General features: G+C 47.5%; 1 protein-coding gene across 9 annotated transcripts in view; it reads right to left on the bottom strand.

Moving 5' to 3' along the window:
- TNIK (TRAF2 and NCK interacting kinase) overlaps window positions 1-25,090 on the bottom strand; it is a 152,723-nt gene that overhangs the window by 24,099 nt on the left and 103,534 nt on the right. For 5 of the 9 annotated variants that reach the window (XM_017827725.1, XM_017827724.1, XM_017827731.1 and 2 more), the window contains exons 10-18: window positions 24,776-24,951; window positions 23,000-23,066; window positions 21,955-22,159; window positions 13,555-13,665; window positions 12,989-13,075; window positions 11,481-11,681; window positions 6,585-6,749; window positions 4,534-4,773; window positions 2,161-2,267 (exon numbers count right to left, since the gene is read on the bottom strand). In XM_017827725.1, coding sequence (XP_017683214.1) covers window positions 2,161-2,267; window positions 4,534-4,773; window positions 6,585-6,749; window positions 11,481-11,681; window positions 12,989-13,075; window positions 13,555-13,665; window positions 21,955-22,159; window positions 23,000-23,066; window positions 24,776-24,951 — 1,359 coding nt within the window. The remainder of the gene's footprint in view (window positions 1-2,160; window positions 2,268-4,533; window positions 4,774-6,584; window positions 6,750-11,480; window positions 11,682-12,988; window positions 13,076-13,554; window positions 13,666-21,954; window positions 22,160-22,999; window positions 23,067-24,775; window positions 24,952-25,090) is intronic. The other 4 variants (XM_017827728.1, XM_017827729.1, XM_017827730.1 and 1 more) reach the window with 2 other exon arrangements.

Raw genomic sequence — 25,090 nt, 5'->3', positions numbered from 1 at the left:
GCTCACCAATTTTGGATGCACTACAGCCATGACAAAAAAATTGCCTAGAGAAGCCTTCTACTCTTATTTTGTCAAATTTGGCAACAATTAAAAGATTGTTTACTCAGAACTCCCTTTTACTCTGTGGATTTGCAATGCTAGAGTTACCAATGAACCATTAATATTTATCATAAAAGCAGGAATTTGAAAAGTGCTGTTAGACAGACAAAGATTTCAGTGAACAAGGATCTCCATTTTGCAACAAGGATGCAGATAATTTGTACCACTTATTCACACTCCCCAATTTTCATGGCTTCGCTTCAAACTTGCATCAGATACCCACTTTTCTTCCTTGATTTCTTTCACCCTTGTGAACATACATAAATCTAGAATAAAAAAGTGCCCTTGATACACAAAGAGTGACTAATATCTCTCTGGGTATCGGATGCCTTTAGGAAATTAATTCTTACTTGGCATTGAAACGACATCAGAAGAGATGTTCACACAGAGTTATGCAATTTGGTTTTATACAGTGTTTCTGTAAGTGATCTTATTTAAATTCCAGTTAAAAATGTACAGTAAATATCCCCTCATTTTTTACAACAGGGTGACAAATAAAAGAAAGAATATTTTTGTAATATTTATATTTATGCATGGGCAGAATCGAGAACCAATAGCAGAGGTGCTTAAAAAGGAAAACTGGAAAAATGTTACATTACTCTGAGAGAAATGAAGTATGAAATAATTCCACTGAATATTTAAGTTCAATAGACATAGTAGCAACCTAGTAATTTCCAGTTTTCATCAAACTGAAGGCCTCCAGCTCATCCTGTATGGCTGATGTGTCCTTAGCTAAATTAACTCATAAAATGTATTTGAAAACTTTGACAATCAGTGTCTTTACCTGAACTGACCAGGACTGGGATCATGAGGCTGCAGGAAACACTGGGCAACCTTGAACTCGAATCCCAGACTCCCATTATCATTTTACTTCCAATACCATTACTTACAAGGACTACACAGTCCAATGTCCCTCTGCATTTTAAACTGTCCTTCAAGCAACAGCTAATTAAAAGAACTACATTTTCAAGAATTCGAAATGTTTCAGCCTTCAAGCAAAGAAGAGCAACAAACCATGATATATTTTTTCTCTAATTAAAAAAAAAAAAGGAACAACAAAAAAATACTCTTCCTCCTACTGCTGGCCCTGCCAGCGACTCAAGGCTGCTGCCTGTGAGTTTGCTGATGCAGGGATGGGGCACTGAGCTGGAAAGGAAGGCGTATGCTCAAACTAGTGACAGCACACACTATGAACATCCCAGCGTTCACTTTTTGACCTCACCCTGAGAGGACACGGCAGGAAGAAGCAGCCAAGGAGCTCCATCACGCAAAGCTAATTGGAACTCCTATTTCCCCGGAGATCTGCCCGTCTGAGGCCTCGCTCTGCAAAGCAGAGACAAGCTCTCGCATGACTAAGCCGTGTTTTTGCCATCCAGCTCTGAGCAGAGCCTGTCAGCTTCCCTGCTCGTTTCAAACATGCCCAGGGATAGCTGTGACATGGCAGAGATCAGACTGCAGCAGTGGTGCAGCTCCTTCCTTGGGTGCTCCAAGTGCAGTACCACAGTACCAGAGAGCTGGATCTGGTCAAGCTAAAGGCCCTTAGTCCTAGGAAGCCAAAAGGAATTTAATCCTTGATCTACATCTAAAGAATATCTCAGCAAGCTGTGTGTCTGTCCTCAAGCACATTCCTCAGTCATTATCTGTGAAAAGCTGCTCTGATGCATAGGAAATGTATGGAATGTACCTCTGAGACCTCCCCACTGGCTTATATGGACCCCTTATACGCAAGAGGTGACACTGGGAGAACCAGAATCTAATTCCACTAAAGGGAGTGTCCAAATTCCCACTTGACTCCCCAGAAGCAGGTGCAGCATCCACCTCCAAACTCTGATGTGCAGGAATGTATCAGCCCAGGGAACAAAACCTCCAGGGATCCCAGTGCTCATAGCGTTTGGTGTCAGTACAAAACACTAACGGATGCAAAAATTCATCCCAGAGATGAGCAGCCCTGCAAATGTCATGGTGTTCCAGTCAGCAAAAGCAGGGCTGCTGGGCAAGGCCAGGAGCAGTGTGGCAGTGGCACACTGGGATCACTCCTGCCTGTCTCCTCCATGTCCATACCTTGCCCGAATGGGCTGGGAGCCCAGCCGGGGTCCCAGGGCGCTGCCATTGCCCGGGGAGTTCTTCCTTGCCAGAGCAGGGGATATGGAAGTGGTTCGTTGAGGCACCTGGAACAGAACAGAGACATCTGCCTTTCAGGGTCTGGCCCACCACCTGAGAGATCACGGGATCACCTTCCAGCACTGCCTTAAGGCTGATTTACAACTGATTTCCCACTGAGAGAAAGGTAATGTTTAGGGCAGTTATAAAACACAAAGCTCCTGACTTTTAGAAGGAATCGCTGGAGTGTGAGACAGCAGGGAGCTGCAAAGGTGCTGTCAGGAATGCTCCTGGCACAGGAGTCCCCAGCAGCACACAGAGCAGCCCAGCTACCCCCAAACAGGGCACTTGTTCAAAAAGGAATGTATGCACAGACATACACACACACACAGACAGAGATTTATAAAATGTAAATCTAACAAACCTCCAAAAACTAATTTTTAAGGTAAAATTCACCCTCAAGTGCATTTCAGAAGCCACATCGGATTTTTTAGCACCTCTAGTTCAGACATGACACAAGCCAGCAGACAGAAGATGTTGACCAGTGGACAAACAAGAGGGTTGACAGCGGGAAGATCCAGACTGACCCACCTAATACTTGGATTAAACACTATGTCCTTTGTTGAGCTTCAGATGCCGCTGCCAAACCCTCGCTGTTGGCAGGATGGCTCACCACAAACACCTAAAGCCAACTGCAGCCTACAGGTGCTATGACAGGTAACCCTGGAGCCCTGCCCCATCCCGTGGGAGCACAGGCACCTCTACATGGCCACAGGCATGGTGGTCTCATTCCCCAGCAGTGTCTGTGTGGAGAGGCACAATACTCACCATGCAATACCTTGCACCAGGTAACAGAGGCCAAGGGCTCAGTGGGATTAGCAGAAAAAGGATTAGACTTTTTTTTTTTTTTTAAATAAACACACAGTTGTAATCAGGTAAGATAAAAAGATTTAGTGAGTGAGCACGCTTTATGCTCTGCAGCATAGCCAGCTGCAGCTTCTCTCATTACAAAGCAGTCTCCCCTCTGGGTAGGGTACTCTGCAGTCAGGACTTGGGGAGGTTTTCACCTTCCTCTGAAGCATCCAGCCATAAGCACTGGCAGAAACAAGACCCTGGACCACAGAAACAGCCTCACGGGGCAGTCCTTTCATTGCTTCCAAACACAGCAAACCCACTTTGGGCAGTTAAATGTGAAGTCAGACTCCTCACAGGCATCACTAACGGCCCTAAATGTGATCTAGTGGGGACTCCTTCCAGAGCTCATGTTCCCTCAGCCCAGGGGGAAATACTCCATAGTGCTGGAGAACAGCTTTTCTCCCAGCAGCAGGTGCCATGGTCTCACCATGTAGGCATCACAGCAGCTGAGATGTCCTTCCCAAAGAACTCATAGCGAAAGCCAACATTAAATTGGAAGGGTTTTTACTTAATTAGGTTAAAAGCAGGCAGCGGTCCTCCTGCACTCCAGAGGAGCCAAGCACACAAACAGCTCCAGGAGCTGCTGGCTTGCTGTTCCCCTCAGCTGAGCACTGCTGTCTCATCTCACTTAGTGAGAGCAAAACCAGGAACATTATTAACACCCATGACACCACCATAGATCCCTTACACAGGGACACTTACCTGATAACTGGGATTTTGCTCTTAAAAAGGTAAGTCACTTACTTAGTTAATATGCAGAAAAATTGCCTCTCAATCAGGGACAAATACTGCCTCACTGTCACTAACCAATTTATAATCGTTTCTTCTCTGTAAAAATCCTCCCAGGCTGAGCACTGATTCACTGTAAGGTGAACTTTAATGGCCAAGTTATAATTCTTCCCAAATGAAGGTGTACAAACAACACGATCGAAATACTGGTCCAGAAGAATCCTAATTAAAGAGGTACTACCAGACACTGCCAAAATGTCAATGAATGTATAAAGCTGCTGGAGCCCTTACAAGTCTTCCATCAAATATTGATTGCAACTGGAGGCACAGTACTGGACTAAAAAGGACCCGTCTTATTGAGTATGACAAATTTTATGTTCCTATAATTCTATTTCAACAGAAGGTTGTTTTTTATCTGAGGGAAAGGGGAAATTAATTTGTTTTGGCCACTGTCCGGGCTCGAGAACTTTCTCTGCTGGAGGGCAGTGCTATTTTGCAGCGCTGTGTGTGCACCCAAGAGCAGCTCCCAGTAACTTGTGCAAAATCTGCCTCAGGAAACGCAGCCCCCGGGCAGGTCGGTACTGGAGAGCCACAGGGATGGACTCAGTCCTGGCCACTCTGCTTTGCTGGAGGGACTCAGCTCTGGGATTGCCTCTTTGATGTGCTGAAAGTGAGGAGCGACAGTGTTACCTTTGGTGGAATGTCTTCCTCCTGCCGTAACCAAGAACTTCGGTCAAACTTTTCAATGCGAGGGGGCAGAGGAGGGTTTTCAGAGGTGGGGTCCGAGTTCTGCCTTGGCATCTCAGTGCGGTGAGAGGTCACCGTCAGAGCCTCCTGAAACCCAGCCAGTCCCTTTGCAGGCTGTTCATGCAGTGACTGAGACCCAGACAAGGAGCTTCCTTGGGATTTCACAGTGACCAGATGTGGAATCTAAGCACCAAGTCAAAACAGAACTATCAGTCAAAATAGGAAAACCAAAATCAAAAAAAGAAAGGAATCAAAAAAAATTTTAAAAATTTGATTTAAAAAAAGATAATTTTGATTAGCATTTTGGATGCACTGAAAAGCCCCCTCGGTCTGAGATCAGCACTGCCTTGGTTTCAGGAACTTCTGACTTTAATTGCATCAACGCAAGATCTGTTAAAAATTACATTTGCACAGCTCAGCCTTTTAAAATTGGGGAATGTCATGCTCAGTCCTGCCCACTCCTGCGTGTGCAGGGACACGGCTGGCACTGATAGCCCCCCTGCCATTCCGTGGGTGCCACCCTGGCACAGGGACACACTGCTCCCTCCTGCCAGCTCCCACACACACCGTGCCCACCCCAGGCTCTGCCTGCTGCTGGCAGAAATTCCTGCTCCTCCGCCTGCACCTCTACAGTTGTGCTAATGAGGTTTGTCATGGATTTTCCATGTTAAAAATGAAAAAAAAAAGAAGGAAACGATAGTAAATAATAATTGATTAAAAAAAAAATCATCAGGAATTCTCAGGCATAGATGGCTTAAAAAAATATCTTGAGGCATGAGTCTCTATAGATCCCCTATCCCATGGATCAGCCCTATAGGATACGAGTGAACGGAATACTGGTATCAGTTGTGGGAAACATGAGAAAATCACAAATTTACAGTTTGTGAAATCAGAGCTTCTTCCCAGCTCCTCGTGAAGCTGCACTTCTTTGATACAGCAGGGTTGTAGCTTTTATTTGACATTTCTACATACACGTCTCTGTTCATGTCTCACAGGTATGTATGTATGCACACACACATTGACAAGGGGCTTTGGGCTTCAAGCAACATTGTCATTGCTATTTTACTGCCAAACAAAAGTTTTTGTAGCTGTTGATGATAAGGGTAGCTAAAAAGGTCACTGAAAAATACGTGGTGAAATCAGAGAGATGACAGTGATGTGGGGTTTTTCCTACTTCCCAAGGCATACAGACCACGTATGTTGGGCAAAAGAGTTGTATGTTTAAGGACTTTCCTGCATGTTTTTGTTTAAAGCTGGCATGGTACTGGAGGTGCACATAGCACACGTGGATGGCACTAAGTTGGCACATTTTCCCATAAAAAGCCCAGCTGGACTTGGAGCAAAGGCTTTGTACTTCCCTCTGAAATCCCTGCTGGAGTCTGTGGGAGGCATTCCAGGGCCTGGACCAAAACCAGCACCAACACTCCTACAGCTTTTGGTGGCAGAGTACTTGCAGACCTCATGGCTGGGGGAAACTTTTAAAATAACGATGCCCCTCCTCTGTGACAGTCATGGTGATCTATGCCCTCTGCAGATGTGTTTGTGACTGATGTCAACTCAATGGAAAACCAAAACAAAACCTTGAATCAAAGCGGCAAACAAAGCAAAACCTCTTTCTGATGATCCTCAGCATCAAAGCGTCCTGGGTCATTTGTACCAGGTGCTGTGGTTTTTAGTCCTTTACACAAACCAGACCCAAAGAGGATCAGAGCAACTGCTGCACTGGATCAGAGCAGCAGTTCCTCTCGGTCCTCCTGCTTGTTTCTAGCAGTAACCAGTCCGTGATGCTTCAAAGGAAGGTATAAACCAGTGTGATGTTGCTAACACATGGAGGTGACAGGAGGAATACTCATGGATGTAGATGCTGCTCTTACTCATGAATATGCTTAAGGCTGAGGAACCAGGGAGTGAGACACTATTTCCCTTTAATCCGCTCTTCTTCTCGTTACCTTACCAGCACCCCCAGCATCCTGGCTCCGGGGAAGCACCGTTACCTGCGGGTCCACGGGTCGGAGCAGGGGTGGGGTCCGGGCTGGCTGCACACCACTGATGCTGAAGGACTCTGACCGAGGAGGCAGGTTGGGGTCAGAAATCCTGTTGGCCACCTTATGGGGCATGGCCGGTGAGCTCTGGCGATTGAGCCGGGAGCGCTCCTCCACCTGCAGGGGGATGGGGAGAGCGGGTCAACACCCCACAAAAGGCCATTTCCAATGGAAAATCAAGGCATCCATAAACACACACAGGAAGTTCTTCTCTCTTTAGGTGTATTACAACTAACGTTTGACCAACCTAGTGATCAGTCAAAGGTTGGACTTGATGGTCTTGAAAGTCTTTTCCAACCTAAACGATTGATTCTGTGATCATGGAATTCGAGTTACCCCGCAGACCATGCAATAAATGCATTTAGAGGCACCAGAAGCATATTTGTATTGATGCACTTAATTAATTTATGAACATGGAGTGGAAAAATAAAGAAGCTAAAAAGAAAAAATGAAGAAAAGGCAACATGCCTCAGAGAGGTGCCTCTGGAAGATTACTCCTGAGAAACTCTTGCTTCTTCTCAAATGTATCTTTAAGCAAGGAGACCCTTTTCCTTCACTGTTATAAACACCATAATGAGTGGTTTTCTTTGATCCGAATAAAACAATAAACATGGCAGCCAGAAGACGGCTGGTTTTGATCTGGATTTAGTGAGTCTGGCACCTTGTCATGTACGGGAGGGGAAAAACCTCTATTACTGAGAAAAAATTCAACCCAAAGCCCACTGCTTTCAGCTACCCTTGATGGGAACATGGTGGTTTCAGCTAACCCAGCCTTATGTGCCATCCTGCAGTTAGACTGTGCATTGATATTCAGGCAGCATATGCTATGCAGAATTTTTGATACCTCAAGATCTGCTGAATATTTTCATTTACGTATCATTAACGTGTTAAATACCCTTAGCATGTCTTGATTCCACCATGGACGATGCCACGCTGAAAGGCAATCTTTAAAACACATTTGCTTGGCAGCAACCACAGTTCTTCTTTAAGTAAATAAATACTCATCAAACAAAAGAGCCACTATATGAATAAAAATTACTCTTTTTCAGAGACTGAGCAGGAGACAGAGTAAAATAGGTAAGAAATTTGCATTATGGACTTTTTCAGTTCATGATGGACCACCTGGGCTTCTGCTGAGTCCTAAGAGGTCACCACAACTTCCCCAGGCACTGCCCACCGACCAGCAGAGGCAGAGCTCGGGTCAGCAGTGCCCATGGAAGTGGACAGAAGGATGGGAAGGAGAACTCCCTCTGAGCAAGGGAACAGAAGCAAGTGCTGGGTCACAGGCTGGTCCAGCACATCTCCTTATCAGCCAGGCCTTGGCACCAACGACAGGCAGAGATGGTGCCGCCGCATCCTCCGGCTGTTTGCAGGCGCTCTCCGGCACGCTGCCAACCCATAAAGTGCAGCTAATTATGGAGGATGTTAAGGCTTGTGTGGAGGAGAAGGCAGGAGAGTGATGAAACAGGGAAGTCTGGGTACTGGGAAGGAGAAAGGTGCTTGGTTTCCCACTGCTGGCATCTCCTTGCTTGCACCTTGTGGCACCAGCACTGCACCAGCTCTTGGGACTCTTCAGCTGCATTTTGTGGGGCCCTACTGACTCCACCATTAGACAGAGAAGGGGAAAAAGCTGCAAAACTCTTCAGGAATTCATCATTGCTCCAGTTCAGGCCATTTATGATTGAACTCAAGACTCCCCTCGAACAGGAAACATCCTCAGCAGCGTCTGTGCAGTCCCAGGGGAAGGCTGCTAATGTTTTAATACATCACTTCAAAGTGAGAGGAGGATAAAAGCCACGGGGACTGAAGGAGGAGCTGACGTGGGTGTTGGCTGCTGCAGAGAACAGAACAGCTCGTGACGCACAGCCAAGCCCCGAGTTCCCGGGAAGCTCTGAGCTGCGGGAAAGCACCGCAGGGGACAGCCACCGTGTGGGAAATGCCTGGTTAAACCTGTCCCCTCCTTTCTGCATGGTTATGTATCACATATACCTGCCCAAAACGATCCTTCAGCTGACCAAGTTTCACCTGGCTACCTGCAACACCTTGCTTGGCAAATACTGGTTCATAACAGAAGAGTCATAACAAAGGGAGCTGGTACTTTCAGGACTACTGCTAAGAGTGCTAACGCCACATCCCTGGCTGGATCACCAGAGAGTCCCAACATGCTCTCCAAAAAGGCCCAGCTAGTCCCTGATTAGAAGAAGAGATGTGCCTTGGCAAACAGGGCAGGTCTGGGACAGCACCCAAGCTACAGCCCAAGTTAACTTCCAGTGGACAACCCTCCACTCACTAGAACATGAGTAGAAGGGGTAGCAGATGGGAATGTGCATCCATGCGTGTTGGAAGGACTATCTGATCAGACTGTTTTGTTCAGAATAAAGAGAAATTCTTGACTGTGGTCGGGGAAGCTCTAAGAGATGCAGCACAGCCTGGTTCCTCATCCAGAGCTCTGTTGTCACCAATGGGCCAGTCTCCAACAAGGCAATGCAGGGGCACAACCACAAGGTGAGTGGCCACAACCTCACCTTTATGCTTTACCCTTTGTCTGCAGGGTCTTGTAGTCACAATGTGAAGAGAAGTGAGGTTGGAAAATATGTGCACAAAGGAGAAGTGTGAAAAGCAAAGAAGGGCACAGTATGAAGAGAGCTCAGCTGTGTGATCATGCTCCTGAGAGAGAAGGCTTCAGACCAGAAAGCATAAAAACAAGGGCGGTACAGGATATAATGCAAAATCCTCAGGAAATACCCAAATAAGCTTTGCAGAGCCTCCAGAAATTGTAGGCTGAGCACCAGACTTGTCTCTTCATTGTTCCCAAAGGAAAATAAAGTCTCAATATTTCTGTTAAATTAGCATGCATGGGTTAGGTATGGAAACTGCAAAACTATAGCAAGAACCACTGATTAAGTACCAGCACAAATGCATCTGTACAGCCAGAAAGGGTGGGCATTCACTCTGTGCAGCAAAGTACCTAAATTGCTAAAAGTGGAACTATGCAGTAGATAAAACAAGGGATGGAGGTGAGAGAAGTCGTTCCGGGAAGTTGCCAAGGGTGCTGTGCCCAGGCAGTACATCAAACCACTCCCAAGAGCAGAAAGATGCCTCAGCTGCTTCTTCGAACATTTAATTAGAAACTGGATAGAGTGACACAGGTGAGGAACAACTGGCTTGGATAGCTAAATGGTAGAAGCTGAAGATGTTCCCCAACAACAGGAAACCTTAAATTCCCTATGATTTCAGCAAAGGGTAAGAGGCCCTGTTCTGCTACTCTCATTCACACCGTGCAGCTCCCAAGGTCCTGCTTCCACTGATGGCAACAAAAAGACGCCTCCTCCGTGGAATAGAAGAAATGGGCCTTTGTGTCCAAAAGGGAGAGCTAAATCCAGCACTTTTCTCCTTCATCTCAGATAAAGAATAACATTCCTTTTTATATATCTTTGCTAAAGTTTTGAAGACAGTGCCAGAGGTACTTTAGCAACATTCTAGAGGATTTACTCAAAACTAGAAAATGAAAGAGTTTACTCCCTTTTTCCTGCCAGCTACCTACTCTCACAGCACTTCTGCAGATGATCAGGAGAGACCCAATTCTGCACAAGGAGGCAGAGGCACCACCCAGGTAGAAGCCTCTCCTGTCAGAGGCAGCTCAGCACATCTGGAATGTCTCATCTGCAAATCCCACTTATCAAACCTCTTTTTCCAGTGGAAGGGCTGGAGAATGATGCTGCAACTCCATGAAAATATATCATCTGGTGCATTGCCACAAAAAGAGAAGGAAGACTAAATGGGAAGGCAATGAAGGAGAAACCCAAGGGAGTATATAAAGTATATAAAGAGGTGAAAAGAATTTTTGACACCCACATCTATCTCTGTGATGGTTTAGAAAGGCCAAGAACTGTTCATATCATTGGCCATTGCTTAGCAATGGACAGCTGGATGAATTCCTTGAGCTTGCAGGTACTGTGGATGCAGCTGAGGACTGTCAAGAGGAAAGACCAGGAGACAGCTACATGTTGGATGCACATCACATCTCTGCCAGGACTGGAGTGCCAGACATCTGGCAGCAGAGCGGAGGTCTTGCTTAGTAGGAAGAATAATCGAGTTATTAAAAGATCTTTCTGCCCAGGAGTAGGGTTACAAATTTAAACCAACTAAACACAAAGAACTTTAGAAAAATTAATAGCAAGAGCAGGCACCAGTCTTACTGGAGCCACCACAAAGACACTAAGGAGAAAGAGTTTGCACATGATCCCGAATCCGCACTGCAGACAATGCACGTCTTCATCTTTTCAAGACTATTCAGCCAGGCAATAATTAATATTCAAGATCTCACAACTCTTACAACAATTCTCTCTTTTTGCTTGAGAGAAAAAAAACACAGAAGAGCAATCCCAAGAGATACAGCCCTGAGCCTGGGAAGAACAGCTGTCCAATCCCTGACTATGTGGAATTAGGGCTCAGCAAGGCACCCCATGACAACCACGCCCCTACATTCACCCCTGGCCCCCTGTGCATGTGCCAGGAAGGAGAATAAGATGATCTTTAAAGTCCATTCCAACCCCTTAACATTCTATGATTCTATGCCCACAAGCCCAACAGGGCTGAATGCCTCCAGGAGGGATCCATCCTCCTTCCTTGCATGCCCTCATGGAAAAACCTCCTTCCTCCCCTCTGCTTGCACAAACACAAACGTGGAGACACACACACAAAGTGGGAGTGTTTCCAGCACAGCTGACGGCATCTGCTGGATCCCAACCCTGTGGAGCACAATCTGCAGTGGGTACTTGGGACCAAACCCCACGCCCAGCCCTGTGGATGCAGTTGGGCCCCACCACACCCCTCGCTCTCCCCTACCTCCTTGGCCCAGGCTGGCTTCTCGCTGGCATTTATCCCTTCTTTGTAATGGTAGAGGGGCTTCTTCTCTGCTGGCCTCTGGTCCTGCCGCTGCTGCTGCTGCTGCTGCTGCAGGGACACCAGGTAGTCCCGCTCCTGCTGGAGCTGCCTCTGCAGCCTCTCCGCCTGCCGCTGCTCCTCCAGCTGCTTGCGCTTGTACTCCTACCCAGGAGAAAACACAGTGACAAAGGTGCCCGGCCAGCCTGCAGACTGCACATTTATCTGTTTGGGGAATCTGAAAGGCTCTTTTCTGGAAAAGCTTATTGATTTGAAAGACTTTGGGGACTGAGCTGCAAAGCATCTCCGAGGAGAGACTGCTGGGAGGGCAGAGACAACAAATTCAGAGTTGTGACTCCAGCATCGATGCTTTGCAGCTGCTGAACTGCCCTGTCTGATGGGAATGGGGGGTGCTAATGCTGCCTTGTCAGGGGAGCCCTGTGAGATCCCTAAGAGATGACATTCACTTAGGAGTTACCATTGACTTTGCCAGGATTTTTCTGGTCAGGAAGAACAAAGGATCAATCCAGTGAAGTGTCAAACATCACCTGGTCAACATGGGGCTCTGAGTAACCTGCTCCAGTGGAAGGTGTACTTGCCCGTGGCAGGGGTGTTGGAATGAGGTGGGTCTTTAAGGGCCCTTCCAACCCAAACCATTCCATGATCCTGTGGTCAGACAAAACCAAACCAAACCCAACTCCTCTGTAGGATCAATTCACTGGTCCTGGGAAGGGCTGCACAGCAGAGCCAATTGTGTGATCTCTCTGAATATCTACGGCTCTATGAGGTTTAAGGAGTAAATCACTCTGAAAGGGCCTTTTTAGAAGACAAGGGTTTGTGTGAGGGTTTTTCTTTTTCCTAAATAAAATTAATAGCAAGAGTAAAAAAGAATAATCCCTGCAGATTAAAAGAAAATGCAGTAAGAGTAACAGCTACCAGCACTAAAAAGGATAACTTAAAACCAAATTAAATTAAAAAAAGAGGACATCTACAATGCAAACAGCACACAAGTGAATATACAGCATTCCTGCAAGGAAATTAAAACAAGAGCCTTCACTTGGAACATGAAGAGCAGCACGGCAGGGTGGGTTTGATGGGTGCAGGCACGCAACAGCTCGAACGCACCCCAACATGCTGCAAACAGCCTTCAAAACTACACAGCAGCAACCAGGGCTGCTCCTCCCATGGAGGCACCAGGGCTGCTCCTCCCATGGAGGCATCAGGGCTGCTCCTCCCATGGAGGCACACACATGCCAACGCCGCGGAAGGGATGCAACGAGAGCCGTGCACCGAAGTGGCGGCAGGGAATCAAGGCATGCTGGCAGCCACAGAGCGGGACAGGAGGCTCCAGGCATGTGGTGTCCCCCATGTCTGGGCATGGCAGGAGACACCTGGGGGACATGGGTGCAGGTGGGCACATGCGGACGCGACACGGGCAGGAAGCAGCAGCGTGGCCGGGGCCTCCCATTTACCAGAAGTAGCGCTTGCTCCTGCAACAACTGCTGCTGCAGGATCTCTAACTGTCTCTGCTCCTCCTCTAACTGTCGCCTGATGTACTCCTGGAGCCATGGGCAGCAAGGATCAAAGGAAAAAGAGAGAGAAGGTAAAAGAGACAGTATTTCCCAAGAGGTAAGAGAATGAGGTGGGCACCCGCATCCACCCCACTTGAGTGCTGGCACTGATCAATCAGCACAGGCACCCTCGGTCCCTGCCCAAAGAGCCCAGGGTGTCCACCACTCTACAAGGAGCGGTAAAGAATGGAAACCACTGGGAAATGGCAAACATGTCCCAGGAATACCAAAAAATCTGCCCCCAGGAACAAGTGGGTGGGAAAAACCTGAATAAAGTGTCTCCACACCTGCGGGCCAGCAAGTGGATCCACACGGAAACAAACAACAGCAGTGAAAGCAACACACGCGGTGTTAACAATTAAGCAATTTGCTCTCAAGTAGTACAAAATGAGTGTTTACAAGAAAATCCCTGATTAGAGGAAGAGGAAGCCACGCTGAAGGCGACTGGCCTGCTCCCACCAGGTTACCTGCTCGTGCTCTGCACGCCGCCGCTCCTCCTCCCGCCGCATCTGCTCCTCGTAGTGCCGGCGCTGCTCCCGCTCCTGCTGCTTCCGCAGCTCCTTCTCCCGCCTCTGTTGCTGTGGGGGCAGGAGGCACAGGTCAGCATCCCCACTCCTTTCCCTGGGAGCTCAAAGTCCTTTTTTGCATGATTTTTTGGGGTGTCACCTTGCCCACAGACCCAGAGTGCTCCCACTCACCCAAGGAGATGCCTTGCCAGCAGGCCAGTCCATCTGGGTGGTAGAGGGGCTTCCTGATCCCACCTTCTTGATCCCACTCCATCCCCATGCACTCTGATGCCCGGCACTGGCTATGGAGAACCCAGACCATCCTCTGAGCCAGCACCAGATCATAATTTCTTATTCCACCTGCAGATGAAGCCACGAGGGCAGCGCATGGTCCCCACCAGTCAGTTAATCAGGCCTTAGACACCTGGAAGCTGCATGAGCCCATCACTTATGGGGAACTCACATCTCAGCCCCAGTGAGGATGAGGGAGGGAGCCAGGGGAGTTACTGCCTGTCGAGAGGGGAATACATCCCTCTTAATGTTTGCTGAGATCTGAAACTAATAAAGAGGGCCCAAAATCCAAGGGCTTTTCCTTTCTGAAACACAAAATGAACAGCGTGGGGGCTTCCTTTGCCATCCTCAGGCCACCCTTGCCTGCTGACCCTCCTGGTTCGCATCCCTGCCTGCTCCACTCCGTCGCACCTTTGCTGACAGCAATCCGGGGAATTTTGTGGTAATGACAACTGACCCACAGCCTGCTGTGAATCATCCTGGGGGGCCCTGGGCGACACTTGCAGCCCCCACATCCCCTGCTTTTAACCCAGCCTAACTCCTGCAGCTACCCACACCACCCCAGGAAGGTTTTTTGCGACGCCCCAGGGAGCAGGGGCTCGCAGCAAACTGCTGCAATGCTCAGCACAGCAGCCCCTCACTGCAGCCTCGCATCACATCAGCATCAGCAGAGGGCACTCAAATGCCAATACTGGCTACTGGGGCTCTGCAACCTGCCATGACTCCATCATCTCCTGCCACACGCTAGCGGGAGGCGCCCACTGAAGCAGAAACTTGGCCCTTTTTCCTCCCTTTTTTCCCTGTTTTTCTTTTCCTGTCACTGACATGCAGAGGCTGAGCAGACTGCAGTGGGAATGCCGGCACTGGAGAAGCTGGCAATGCCACTAAATCACGGGGAGGGCTGGACCAGCAGCTGAGGAGCTGGCTGAGCAATCCAGAGACCAAGATATATCCATTTGAAACTGCTGCTCTGCAGGAACTGGCACTGTGTAGATGGATTTGAAACCTTTATCTATCTAAAGATACTTATATAGATATGTCCTATATAGATATCCATCTCTACTATAAATATCTGTCTACAGAGATATTATATATATTATGCAGATCTCCAGAATACCTCTCTAATACAGTAGATCTAATATATATATATTTATAATTTTTACCTAATAGATAGATCTATTAGATACATATCCATTATAGACATTGTAATTCTATATATATTCTTTCTATTTTATTCTATATTCTATATCTCTGTGTCTCTCTCTCGAGACAGATATCTGTAGATATCTTTATAGATAGATACCCATAAAGAAAGATCTATGGATACTGTAACAAACATTTAAACACACCCCAGCATTTCAGTCTCAGGAGGAGCCACTGCCTCCTCACCCACAGGTAACATCCACAGCCACCCCTCGCAGGGACTCCAATGACTTCCTTGGGCTGCAGCTCAGCTTTAGTGCCACCTATAGCCATATTTATCAATTCTGTTCCACTCGCCTCGGGGAAGGAAAAATTGCATCCAACCTGAAATAACCTGCCAGCTCCAGACTCCGGCGTGTCCCACGCCAGGCACAGTCACTCGCGCTGCCCACGTAAGCAGGGGATCCATGTGTTACTCCGAGCGTACGCCCGTCCTCGCAGAGCGCAGGGCAAACATAGGGATGGCTGTAGTTTTTGGAACTCTATACTAGGAATTCAGGAGGATACGCCACTGGGATACAGTCACTCAGCAGCAGTTACAGTAACACATGGGATTTCTTGGCTTCAGCAGCGCTCCATGACCTCCTTAGGTGATGGTCACTGCTCCCATGACCTCTGCAGCACAGATCTTTAGACTAACAAGTTGAATAGATGTTACCCTGAGCTTCCACTGACAACTCTATCACACTGGTTTTGGGGTGAGTTTTAACGGTTTGGCTTTTTTAGTTGAACTATCACACAGCTGAATAAAGCACATAATGCTTGTGTAGGCTGGGCTTGGCTGGCAGGAGGCAAGGCCCTGAATGCCACAGCTATTTCTTACATAAAAATCACCCAAATGGTCTTTATTCCCAATCTGGCAGGCAAGAAAATCCAAATGCTTCCAAAGAAGGAGGCAAAAGCTTTTTTCACAGGGAGGGAACAGCACACCACAACCCTTCCAGGGCACCATGTGCCCAGTGGCCCTAGTGAGCTTGGCCCGTTTCTGGCCTCTCTCCTGTAAGGCAGCATCTAACTACCAGCTTCCTCCACACTTAAAAGCCTATTTAACTCCAGGAGCTGGGAATTGAGCCCCACAGGTACAGTCTTCTTTCAAAGAAAGGTTCCTCTGGATATTTAAAGGACCTCTGGACCTGCCACAGCCGGGCTCTTCGGGCTGAGGCTGTGAGCAGGATGCAATACTCACATTTATCGAGGCCAGGAGCACAGCACTTCCCTCCAGCTCCACAGCGGATTTGTCAAGTCACATTATGAGCAAGTCATTTGTCACGGTCGCATTACCAGCACCTTCAGCTAAACACTGCAGCCCAGCAGAGCGGGGCTGAATCGGCCACGGCACAGCCGCTCCGCTGCCCTCCCAGCACGGCCCCCCTTCAGCAGCTGGCAAACATCTGGAGAGGACCTGGCACTGCAGTGGGAAAAGCCTCCAGCAAGGGATGAAGAAGACCCTGTTCTAAGTAGGGACTGAGCTCAGGGAGATGCAGCTGAAAACAACTGCACGTAGAAACGGAGAAAGAAAAGGGGGGGAAGATTCAAAGATCTCTCGTTGCCTCCTTTTCTTCCTGCTTTCTGCCCTCTCTCTCCCACTGCTAGTGCACACTTCCCACATTTCTCCAAGCCTGAAACTACTGTGTGTATTTACACTACCCAGATCCATTATTCATGCAAGGCAAGAGCACCAATTAATTAGGACTGCATTTATATAACTCTGCAGGTAAAGCTATATGTAGCCGCTTGTAAGCCAGAATGGGATCTTATTTGCGCTGCACTAGATATGACAGGTTTTAAATATTGATGAGAGAAGACACACGAAGGCAAAACCTCTAGTGGGAAGGCCCTTGGAGGCCTGGCATGAAACAAGGACTTCAAAGGAGCAAGCTCACTTGGCTAGATCAGACACATTCAGGGCTACGAGCGATCGCAGAGCTGCCGCCACCCCACAAACACAGTGAGCTCTGAGAGGCACCTACACTTGCAAGAAGAGGCTCCTGGAAACCTTGGCTGCTGCTCCCAAACATCAGCACGAGCCAGGAAAGAAGTGGAAGGGGAATTCCAAGTGACAAATGAAAACAAATATTCTAGGTGGTTGCGTTGCTGTGACAGGCTCATTTATCTGAGCCACCAGGGAAAGAGTGACTGTGGCTGGAATATCATCTTTCCTGACACACCAAGCACTGGAGCATGGAGAGGTGTTTTCCACTGGTAGAGAAACTGGGTCAGAACTTCCCACCATGGCAAATGGGGATCTGATAAGCTCTGAACCATTGCAGGAGCTTTTAGTCAGGATCATCATGAAAGGATGCTCTGTGCAGGAAAAAGCTCACGCTTCAGAAACTATGAGCTCTACATGTTTCCTAACCAAAGAGAAACCAGAGAGATGCAAGACTTAGAATATACCTGTACTATAGGAGCTGCTGTAACACAGCTCTCCTTGGAAATAGGTACAGGAATGCTGCTGGGACCACTGCAGTGCCCCATGTACCATCTTACTGAGAGGGAGCTGTCATCTGAATGACAATGTTCCTACAAGCTGTAGGACACCTGCACATGCAGAAAAAAAATAACAACCACCATTTTTGGTAATCTAAATTTATCTATGATTAATCACTTGATTTTTTTGGCATTGCTTCATAAGAGCTACCAATAGATGGTCTTCTGCTGATTAATATACAGGAACTTCAGCAATTTTTTTTATCCCTTGAACATCCAGCTCTCTAACTGCACTAAATGAAACCTCACATGCAAAGAGCAAGATGCTTAGATTTGCCTTGTACATTCCCTGTAAAGATCTGACCTTTGTTTTATATGTAGAAAGGAAAAAAAATCCACAACATGGCAGAAAAATGAGGTTATGTAAAGCCCTCCCTGACTCCATCTGCCCACTGCTGCCAAGGGGTCTGCACAGAGATTTGTCTTGCAGGATCCCTAAGGCTCCTGACCCCAAGATGTGTTATTCCTACAGCTCAGCTGGAGTTTCAGTGGTAAAACCAGTGCATCGAGGCTCATTCTGTGCCAGCAACAAATGGAGGGCTGATCAGGGAGCTATATGTATCTAATATAGGTATATACAGGGAGAAATTAAAATACATTCAAGCCTTATAACCCTTCTGCACTACACAAGCATTTTCCTTAGTGCTATTTGATGTACTGATATTTAATTCTCTCATCTGAGGGTTAATTCTGCTGCACATTTTAAATTCACGAGACCAACTTTCTGCACAAGGGAACCCAAAACATCAACTGATTTCCCATGAAGGTCCCAGTTCCAAAGCCAGCTTGGGCATTTTTTATTTCCACCGCAATTAAAGACAGCTGCACATCTAAATCTCTTTGTCTGCCTGGAAGAAGATTCAGCCTCAGAGAAGCAAGTTGGTCAGCTGTTGAAAAAGGAGGCCCAAGTGTCTGACAGATGCAAGGAGACACGCGAAGGATGGCAGCCGGTCTTGGGGGCAGCACCAAAAGACCACCAGAAGATTTCCTCACTTGACTTTTTAATATATGCATTTGATGCTATTGTTGGAGCAACATTATGAGATGGTAGGTTTCCCCAAAATGGCCCTAAAATGGGAGGTACTTTGTGATAGGTTCAGAAATCCCAATTTAGGGAGATCTAGATGACAGAAAAAAAAGGGATCTCTTCATTTTGAGCTCTACTGGGTGAGGAATGAGAAATGGTAGGAGCTCTACCACTGGCAGTATTTAAAGACAAGACTAGAAAAAACACAAAAAAACCCTCCTGAAGGTCTGCACTGACAGAGGAATGGACCAGTTATCCCACTAGCAGGCCTTTCTCCAGCTCTTTTGCTGTGCATCTCCAGTACAAATTAACTCCAGGCACTTCTGAGCTTAGCATCCTCCTAAGTCAATCCTTTTGGAGCTGCACTTGGGCCCAAATGCCAACTCACTCCCTCAGCCTGGCAACCTCCACAGAGTCTTATGACAAGTCACAACTCTTTCTATAAACACAGTAACATGCTTGGCAGTACTGGACAGGCTGACTTAGGAGCCCCAAAAGCCACCAGCTCCAAGGGTTTATGTGTCCTGGTTGCTCTATTGGGTTTTAAAGGTCAACTTTATTTTGAAAAACCAGTAATCTGAGTCTTCCACTGGCCTCTCCTCCCAGAGATCTGCTGGTCCAGTGCTGCTGGCTGGAGGCACATCCCATCTTAGTCAGACCGTAAAGCAGCATGGAAGAAATCCTGTTCCCATCAACCAAAATAAATCCGTGGCCAAGAGTCATCAATGAAAGTTAGTGCAAAGCTAGTGGAGGAAAAAGCACAGAGGCCAAACTGCAGCAGCCTGACTGCTGCTGAAGCCTTTAGGTACTGTTGGGATGGGTACAAGTGCTGGATCATTGCTGCTCTCTGGAGCAAAACTACAGTGACGTGGTTGGAGTGAGTGTGGCGCCTCAGGGCAGTGATATCACAGTCAGCACAGCTGTGACAGCTGCTGTTGGGTACCTCTGCCTGGCCATCAGATGCTTCCTGCCCCAAAATATCTGGGAAGAACAAACACCAAACTATATCCCTGCAGCAGCAATGAAACTTTGTTTGCTGATCCCTGCATCTACTACTTTTCTGGTTTTCCCACAGTAGATATATAGCACCTTGCAGCTGACAAAGCCACAGCTGGCCACGCTGGGGAGCAGCACCTCTGCCACAACCCACAGCATTTGCAACAGGAGGTCTATATCTCTTTCAAGGACTCCTGCTTTAATCCTCACCAAAGCAACTCAGCTGTTTCTTCCTTGCCACGCAAACAGCGTCTAATAGAGAGCAGAGCTCACTTTGTGTCTGGAGATGCAGGTGAAGCTAAACCTGGCCAGATAGACCTGAGAAGATGGGCACTTGAGAAGATGCTGGGGCTACCAGAGCTGCCAGCTGGCCCCAGCATCTGCCCTAATCCTGGCTGAGCTCATGGGGCTGGTCACACCAGGGTGGGCAGAGGACGCCCTTCAGCTACAGTCTGTCTTTCCCCACTTCTCTGACACGGCAGGAGCATGGAAACACCTCTTTGTCCGCTTTGCTCCAGCACGTAACTCCCTTTCAAATTAGGTCTGAAAGGTGTAAGGCAGCTGTTAGAGCCACTACAAACAGAGGCATTAGTTTTAAATCCTGGCTATGATGGCATTAGCTTTTAATGACTTGGGGAAAGAACAGGGGGAACTGGCAAAGCCTGGGGGGCTGCACAGAGCCTGGCCCAGCAAGGCCCAGCAAGGCAGAGACTCCGTAACTCAGGGCAGAGCTCGCCAGCTTAGCAAGGGGATTAGTCCTCCATTCAAAACCTGCCTGGGAAGCAGTAAAGAGAGAACAATTTTCTTCTATGTGAAGAGAACATATTAATACAGCAGCAAGCATTGTGTTCATTACAGGATTGCAGCTAATCTGGTGTCTGCTTTTATTCTGCTGTTGTTCTGTTCCTGTACCGCTTGCAGCAAGAGGGCTGGGACAAAGGCAGAGCCAGGCTTCCTTCAACAGTCCTCAGATAAACATCCATTGGGGCAGGGGATTTCAGGGTGCATCTATGTGCAAACCTTGTCCTCTCTCAAAGCAGCTCACCAGCTTTGGGAAGGGAGCAAAGCCTGATCTACAAAGTATTGAACATGCTGTGCTCTGCTCTCTGACAGCAGGACAGACCTACATATTTACCAGACTGAAAAAATGCTTTGCCTGGGATTTGCCTGTGTTGATTTTTGCCCTGGAGGGGCTCAGAGGACCACCTCGAAGAGGGGCCATACCATCACCATCATCATCACCATCAGCTGCCTGAAATTCCTTCTTGTCTGTGCCCCTGGCCTGCAGGCATTACCCAGCACAGGGAGAGTCTGGTGACCACAGTAACAGATCTCTGATTCGTGCAAATTAAGGGGATGGCTGCTCTAGTAGTCCATTTACTGCAAATCCTTTCTTCAAACATATTGGTGACCTCTTTGGAAAGCTAATTTAATGACCCTTAAAGTATGAACCTTTCAATCAGTCTCTTGGAATGAGTTCACTTCGAGGCAATGGGTGTCTTTGTGCAAAACCCCAAGAGATGGGGAAAAGCCTGGGGGTTTTTTTTGTGAACTTCTGCAATCCAAGAACCAAGAGCTAAAGCAAAAGCAAGCACTTCCTACAGAGACCATGGCCAGGCTGAGCAGCTCAGGGACACCCAAAGTCACACGGTCAAATCCTGCAGCTGGATTTTAAATGGGGTGGATAATTTTATGACCGATCGCATTTGTAGCTGGTGTGTTAAGACAAGGGTAATGAAATCTTATCCTTCAGGGCACATATGGATCATTGCACAAGTCAGGCAGGCATCTGCCCCTCCCCTGCAAGAGAAATTGTAATTGGCAGGGACTGTGAGGACTGAAGTTGAAATTAGGGATTAAATGGGACACAAATGGCATATGGATCTGGGGAAAGGGCAAATTTAGCTTTTCAGTCTCTTCTCAACTGTAACAGTCCACAGCAGCAAATAATGATAATGAACTTGACAGGTGCCTGAATCAGTATGAGTTTTGCCCATCTCGACTGAATACAACTGTCACACCAATAATGGGTTAACTCTGCTCAATAGTTCCAGGGATCCCTTTAAGTTTGGCATTTCAATGGTTTATTTATATCAAACCAGTTCTATTACCTTCACAAGAGTTGGCAGCACTTACTGTGGTGAGGAGAGTGGCTGGAGGTGGGTATGCCACAAGGATGAGCAGGGGAGTTTGACCAGTGCAACAAAAAGGTTTGGGATTACTCACTAGGGAGACCAGGACATGACCTTCTTAAATCAGGCTGAGAACAGTCACTTGGGACCTGCTACCAGAAATCCCACTGTTCCACCCCAAGCCAGCCTTTGCCAGCCCATTGCTCGGCTCTGGCCAGTTACCTCCTCCAGCCTTCGCCTCTGCTCCTTCTGCTCCTCGATCCGCTTCTGCCGCTCGGCCAACAACTGCCGCTTGTGCTCCTCGTTCTCCCGCTGCTGCTGCTCCAGCTGCTGCCGCCGCAGTGCCTCGGAACGCTCCTTGTTGGCCAGCTGCAGCCGCAGGAAATCCCGCCTCAGCGTCGACTCCCCGGGCAGGTTCAGGATGGAGCTGCACAGGACAGAGGCATCAGAGAAGATCCACTCCCCGCATCCTTAAACCTCTTGCCAAGGGAGGTGATTTTCCAACGCGGCCCCTCTCTCCTCCATCCCAACAGCATCCAAACACCCAACAGAGCGTGGGCAGCAGAAGATGGAGGGATGGGGGGACTGCAAGTGTCAGAGCAGGGTGGTAGACACAGTGCTCTGCCCATGGCCCACCATGGCCACCATTTATTTGCTAAAGGTTTCCCTTACATGAAGTTCCTAACCAAAGCCTCTGGTGCTGCAGTGGCACAACACTATATTTAGCTGTGCACAAAGCACACTTAGCATGAATCACTGCCAGCTATTAAAATACTACATTATCTCGGTGAAATAATGGAATAACCTGATACTAATTACAACAGCTCTGAAAAATGTCACCAAAGAAAGTTCCAGCCCCACAGTGCTTGCAGTGGCACTGGGGGAGGTTTCATGGTGAAAAGTTACATGGAAATAGGGAGTTACACTTGGATGTAAGGAACCACATTTTAGTCTTCTTTAACTTCATCTCATGTTTTTCCATATCTCAATATCCACATTCCCATGACAGCATCCTGCTGTGATGCAGGTCCCACAGGCAACGGGGTACCCAGGTTGTCTTCCCCAGCTTTTGGCTAAGGTGATTTGGAGCATCAGTTTATACCCACGCACCACCCAGCAGTGAGAATATCCTCTGTTCTGCCAGGGAACAGGACTCAGTGTTCAAAGTGTCCTTTTTCCATTTCTAGTTCATATGAGCCCATAATTCAAGCTGATTTTATACAGAGCTAAAGGGACATAAGGGCAGAAATGAAATGCTGATTCTTACCTGGGCTCTCCAGAGTCATTTTCCTCCTCCTCCTCCTCACTTCCACTGTACTCATACTCTGTCTCATCTAGGAACAGAATAGCTCATCAGTGCCCTTTGCTGGACTCATTTGTTTTTTCAGAGGCTAAAAACTCCAGAGCTCTGAATACAGAACAGACTCTTCTTGCATGGCTAAGAATAAGCAGCATTACTGCTCTTTATTTTCTGGTTTTATGGGGGGCCGGAAGGCCAGGGAAGCAGAGGTGGTCTCCCTGGGTGCTGGGACCTCACAAACCTGTGCCAGCTGGGAAGAGGGATGCAGTCCCAGCTGGTGCACCATGGGCAGCACCAGCAGAGCGGGAAACAGCCTTGACAGCCACAGCCCCTCAATGCAAAGATGGGGGTGTCCTTGAAATTAGAATTTATTCCCATATGACAGCGAGTGACCCCCTTCTTCAGGAGGATTCTGCAGTGGGAGATAGCTTCAATAGCTTGCCCCACAAGCTATTGAAGCCACAGTCACTGGAGGCTGGGATTTAACCATGGCTCTGAAGGTACCAACTCCTCTTTCCCTAAACATATGCTCTTCCTATGCAAATCCATGTAATTTCCAAGCAATGAAGATATCCACATTAAAGCCCACTGCAATGTTGCGCTATACACTGCAATTTCTGTTGGGATATCATTTTTATCGGATGAAAGGAATTATAGTAAAAGAAAGGCCCACATTTATCCAATTACTCTCCATCTCTAGGGTCCAGCCTTCATTTGCCAGACTAAACACATTTAATACTTCACTGGGATCCCATTTTATTGTTTTGATTGTAGTGAAATCTATTACAAGGGGCTGGAAGGTACGCATGAAAAATTAATTCCGCTACCAATAAGAAGAGAAATAGCGACGTATTAATTTTCCGGATTCTACAAATGAGCTTTCAAATTAAAATTCAGTTCACAAGCTGCTGAATACTTTAACAAGTTTCTTCTGCTATCTGATCTTTCTTGCAGAGGACTTTGATAGGGCTTGGAGAGTTCACTGAAAACATTCAGTTTAATAGGTTATTCCTAGTCAGCGGAATTGCTTTGGGGCAAGGGTCTTATCTCGATGTTCATTTGCACAACTCTGCCACCGCTGGTGCAGCGTGGATGTCACGTAGATCAACAGACTGGGCATGAAATACGTGAGCTGGGGAAAATTCAGCTTAGCAGCTTCACCCTCCCACATGCCGGGACGTATCTATGTAAACGTATATTTTATACACACACTTTAATGAATCAAAGCTTAGATGTTCCATGTGGAAATTACCACCTGGACAAAAAAAAAGGAAAACCACATACTATTTTTCATCAAGAAAAAAAGAATATTTAAAAACACTGATTAGCTCTAATGACAGTCACCTGTCTGCTTGGTATGAACACCCACTGGTTTGTTATGAGTATTTATTTTCATTTCAGGGACTGAGAGGAATCAAATCAAACACAACAATCTGACCTCAAAACTGTAGGAAGTGTGGTCACACAAGGGATCACACCACTGAACTCAACCAGATTGCAAACAAACTCAGCCATCTGAATGAGGGGAACTGAGACCACGAGCAACCCAGTCCTTTTTGCCTTCCTTCTTCTACCCCCACCCTTTGCCCACAGGGATGTGCCTTGGGATCCTACAACAGGGATCCCCAAGCACATGGCAGAGGTCATGGATTGCCCAGATAGGGAGGTCTAAGCACACGGCAGGGGGTCAAGGACTGCCCAGGGTGCTGCTTCTCCACTAACCCTCCTCTCTTCTGCACTCACCTTTCTCGCCTCGCTTCTTTTTAGTCCTGTCGATGTGGTCCTTGAGCTGGATGCGGACCTGCCTCTCGTTGGGCTGGTCTCGGATGAAGGGATGCTTCATCAGCTGCTCTGTGGTTGGTCTCTGGCTGTGGTTCTTCACTAGGCAGCTCTCAATGAAGGACTGAAACTTTTTAGACCTGGTCAAGGACAGGAAAGGAAGGTACAGAAAAAAAATAGGTAAATATATCAATTCTCCTATTAGAAAATGAAAAACCTGTGAGATTTTTTGGCTGCTACACAGTTCTTGCTCGGATGCAATCCTTCCAAAAGGATTCC

This window comes from Lepidothrix coronata, unplaced genomic scaffold (assembly GCF_001604755.1).
Source record: "Lepidothrix coronata isolate B3197 unplaced genomic scaffold, Lepidothrix_coronata-1.0 Scaffold142, whole genome shotgun sequence".
Taxonomy (NCBI): Eukaryota; Metazoa; Chordata; class Aves; order Passeriformes; family Pipridae; genus Lepidothrix; species Lepidothrix coronata.
This window is presented reverse-complemented; position numbering and strand designations above follow the sequence as displayed.